General features: G+C 45.6%; 1 protein-coding gene across 1 annotated transcript; it reads left to right on the forward strand.

Moving 5' to 3' along the window:
• The first annotated feature begins 123 nt into the window (after positions 1 to 123).
• On the forward strand, positions 124 to 4,018 carry VCPKMT (valosin containing protein lysine methyltransferase). Its single transcript, XM_009289906.1, has 6 exons — positions 124 to 134; positions 208 to 318; positions 525 to 597; positions 1,558 to 1,677; positions 3,217 to 3,321; positions 3,891 to 4,018. The coding sequence occupies exons 1-6, from the start codon at positions 124 to 126 to the stop codon at positions 3,903 to 3,905; spliced, it is 435 nt and encodes a 144-aa protein (XP_009288181.1). The 3' UTR covers positions 3,906 to 4,018.
• Positions 4,019 to 4,042: the final 24 nt, after the last annotated feature.

The raw sequence follows: 4,042 nt of genomic DNA on the forward strand, positions 1-4,042 counted from the left end.
CGCCCGGGCGAGGGCGAAGCGGGGACGGCGCTGGCTGCTGGGAAGGGGCAGGCCCTCGCTGCTTGTTTCTCCACCTCTTATCCCCCTTCATTACCTACGTGAAATCATTTAAATTCTCGCAAAATGCGTGTTTTGTGCGTGCGCGCTGGGGCGAGGGGCCGGGGGCTGGTGCCGGCGAGTCGGGCCCTAACCCCCTCTGTGTTCCAGGGCAAACGTGACGGTCACCGACCTTGAGGAGCTGCAGGAGCTGTTGACGGTTAATATAGAGAACAACAGGCATCTGGTGACAGGGTCAGTCCGAGCCAAGGTACTGAAATGGTTTGTATAATCCTTTAATGTTTCTGTTCGGCTTTAACGGGGCTTCTTGCTTTGTGAAACTGCCAAAAATACTCGAAAACAGTGCTGTAAAAGGGAAGCACGATATAAAAACAGAGTAGTTAACTTTATGCTCAGTCCCGTAGTAGTATGTGTTGTATTGTTACTGAAGCTTGTTTTCACCTTTTTTTTTTTTTGCTTCTTTTCAGGGGTGAAGATGTAACAGAATTTCAGCCTCCCCCCGATTATATACTAATGGCTGATTGCATTTACTATGAGGAGGTAAATGAGGACTTTGCAAAACTATAGGAAGTTTCCTTGGGAAGGGTGTGGGTTCAGTGTGAGAAGTGTTCAAATAAATATTGTGCTTGTGTCTTGGTCCCCATGGTTTAGAGGAATACATAGAACAAGACTGGAAAAGGCATTTTTAACAGATCCAAGGCCATAGGAGATTCAACCAGAGACTTTTTTGATGTTTCAAAAAAAAACCCCCGAACTTAATATTTGTGCCTCCCCCCCCCTTTTTTTTTTTACATTGGGAATGAAGTGTGAAGCAAAACATTGTGACTGATAGTTGTGAACTGTTGAATGCATTGGTAAATGAAATTTAATAGTGCCACGTCTGCACTGTTTGGGTTCTTCTCATGCTTCCCTTGGGAAGGCAAAAGGAGAAATCGTGCTCCAGCTAAGTGGTTGTTGTAGTCTGCCCCATCTCCTCAGCTGGAGCTCTGTAGGACATGCACACAGAGCTAACAGAAGTTGGAAGAAAAGGGAAATGACCTGAAGAACCCCATGACCCAGTGCCCTTTCAGTGGTCTTACCAGCCCCTTGCGTTGGCTCCCTGCATGTTGGTCCTGTTTCCATCCGTAGTGGTCTGGATATGAGCCACGTTCCAACAGCGGCTGAGAAAACTCTCACTTTTGAAACACGTCAAGAAACAGTCATTGTTGTGTGCCTCAAGGAAATGCCCACTCAGCAGTGTGGAATGCTTTTGGCTTTGATGCTAGTTCAGTTTTCTTGGTCAGTCTGTGAAACTCTTCTCTTATGCAGTCTCCCTTTCTCCTCTGCTTTCCAGCTTGCCCCCATGTTCCTTTTGTCCCAGTTAAAGTACTAAAAATAACTCCCTGAAAAGCAAAACTGGAAAGTTCTCTCTTGGGTGAAGACTTTCTCTAGTTAGAGGGTATCGTACCAGTAAAATGAACTTGAAATCTAAGTGGGAAATACTTAACCTCTTTTGGGCAGTCATTAGAACCGTTACTGAAGACACTGAAAGACCTTACTGGCCCTGATACGTGCGTCTTGTGCTGTTACGAACAGAGGACTATGGGGAAGAATCCTGAAATTGAGAGAAAGTACTTTGAGGTAAGTGTAACGTGTGCTTTTTGAACACTAGGAAAATAGGTTGGATATGGGAGGTCTTTGTATTGGAACAGCTGAACATCTATGGCAGTTGCTACACGTACAAATTCAGGTTGACTGCACGAAGTAGCGTTTGTAGCAGGAGAAGCACGTTTCTCTTTAGATGGGGCTGAAAATTTGGATGGTGACTCTTGAAGTTAGTGTCCAACTTACCAGTAGAGACTTTCTGGATACTTACTGAGCTTTCCTTCCCTCAAAAGGTCGAACTAACCTTTCTTGCCTTACTGATCTTAACTGTATCGATGCTTTTGATCCAGGCAGCCAGACTTGCATAGGTTGTTAAAAGCCTCTCTAGCTTGTGATACCTTCCAGATTTGCAAAAGGGCCACCACATGTGAGGCAATATCTGTCAAAATCAAAACAATCATTTTTGTAGGAGCAAGTGAATTAGCAGTCGGTTGCTGCCTTCTTTCTGCGGTGGTTGTCTTGATGTTACCAGAGGCTATTGGGAGGATTAAAAACAGTCTGGTGAAAATTTATTTTCTTTTAGCATGTTCCATTAAAAGCAGGGGGAAAATACAGGTAAAGTTTTCCAGAGTAGCTCAGGAACGCAAGACTCTCTGCTAAGTGATACAGCTGCTTCTGCAAAAATTTCCCCCCTCTACTGAGAGAGCATTAATAGGTGATACAATTAAATAGTCCGGCTGTATCTTCTGTGCAAGTAAAGAAAAGGAACACAGGTAACAGCTGAATCCCTCCTAAGGTTGTGGGGATGACGGTCAGTGCAGGATTTAACTCTGCGCCTGTGAGCTCTGCTGAAAAGCAGCCCTTGTGCAGGAGTACTGGGTTATACGTAATAATAATACTACAAAAAAGGGGAAGGGCAAGAATTTCAGGGCGATTTGTACGTGTTAATAAAAGCACCTCTTTGATAATTAGCCATGCCTCGAACTCTTGCGGGGACCTGGCTGCGAGGAGGGTTGCTATAATTGAGATCAGCTCTGATGAGGTGCCGCTCCCACAATAAACACAATAGGTGTAGGTGTTTCTGGATGATTTCTGCTTTCTTGTAATTTATTTCCTCCCTTAGCTTGCCAGGGTGCAGCTGAGTTAATCTTCTGAGCACATTGCAGAGCCGATGCTGGGTGGTTTTAGCCTTTTTTTTTTTCGCCCCTCCCCTCCAGTTGAGAAGGTTGGCAGACAGGGGCAGGTGCTGTGGTTTGGCTTAGCACTTTGGAGATTGGAGGAAGCAAAATGTTTTATCACAAGCTTTTAGATTTTTCTTTAAACGTTGCAAGATGTCTGTAGCTTTGAATTGGCACAGGAGTAGTTAGAACGAGGGTAAATGTGCTGCACGAGGGGAAAAATAGCTTGCACGTTTGTAGAGGCCTTTAGTGGAACGGTCTGAGCGTGGTGACTCCAGCCTCCTAAGGCTTCTTGCCCTCGTGTGCGTATATTGTGGGACCTTTCTGACTGAACGTGCTTAGTTCAAAAGGGCAGTCAGTGTCATTTGAGTCGTCTCGTGTTTTCTCTGATAACCAGCTGCTTCAGATGGACTTTGAGCTGGAAAAAATTCCCCTGGATAAGCACGATGAGGAGTATCGCAGCGAAGACATTCATATCATGAATATCCACAGGAAACAAACGGTAGGTTAATTGAACTGGCGCAGCAAACGCTGCCAGGAATTCACAGAGCTGCTGTTTACTTGGCATAGTGTGAGCGTTCCAGGGGTGAAGCTCTAAACTGACTGTGAAATACCATCAGGCACCCTGTGAAACTGCAGACCAGAACCGTGCTTGTACAAAGGAGCTCCTTTGTTCCAAAACCCAGCGCTCTGCCAGGTGCCAGCCTTTGTCTTCAGCAGGGCCATCTTTGAGCTGCACGCTGGCTTTCTCTTCTGCTTCCACACTGTAGTGCAGTGGGATCTCAGAACTGGAGTTTTGAGGCACCGAAGTAATAACAACAGCATGCCCGCTGCTGCTTTTAGCACTGTGTGCTCTGCTGTACAGCCCTCTCCCCAAAACCAGTCTCTAGAGGTGGTACTTGGCACCTGTCAGGGTTGGTTAGATCATTTTTTGGTTAATTGATGGAGCAGACAGTTACACATGAAGAAAACATTTTGCATATTGTGCTGACACAACATGTGGGTCCAGTGCTTAAACAAAAACGGGCCACTTAAAAAGCCGTACTTTTACTTTTTAAAATCTCTTCACAGAATTTTCCATCGTGAGATCTTTGACCACAGTATCTGTCCTCTGGCAGCTGGTAGAGCTCTGGAGAAGAGGGATAGGGTATGGAATAACACCACAAAGGGACTGTCTCCGGTGTGGTTTGTGACTCATCTACAGAACGGCTTGTCGGTGCTGG

This window comes from Aptenodytes forsteri, unplaced genomic scaffold (genome assembly GCF_000699145.1).
Source record: "Aptenodytes forsteri isolate BGI_AS27 unplaced genomic scaffold, ASM69914v1 Scaffold76, whole genome shotgun sequence".
Lineage (NCBI taxonomy): Eukaryota > Metazoa > Chordata > Aves > Sphenisciformes > Spheniscidae > Aptenodytes > Aptenodytes forsteri.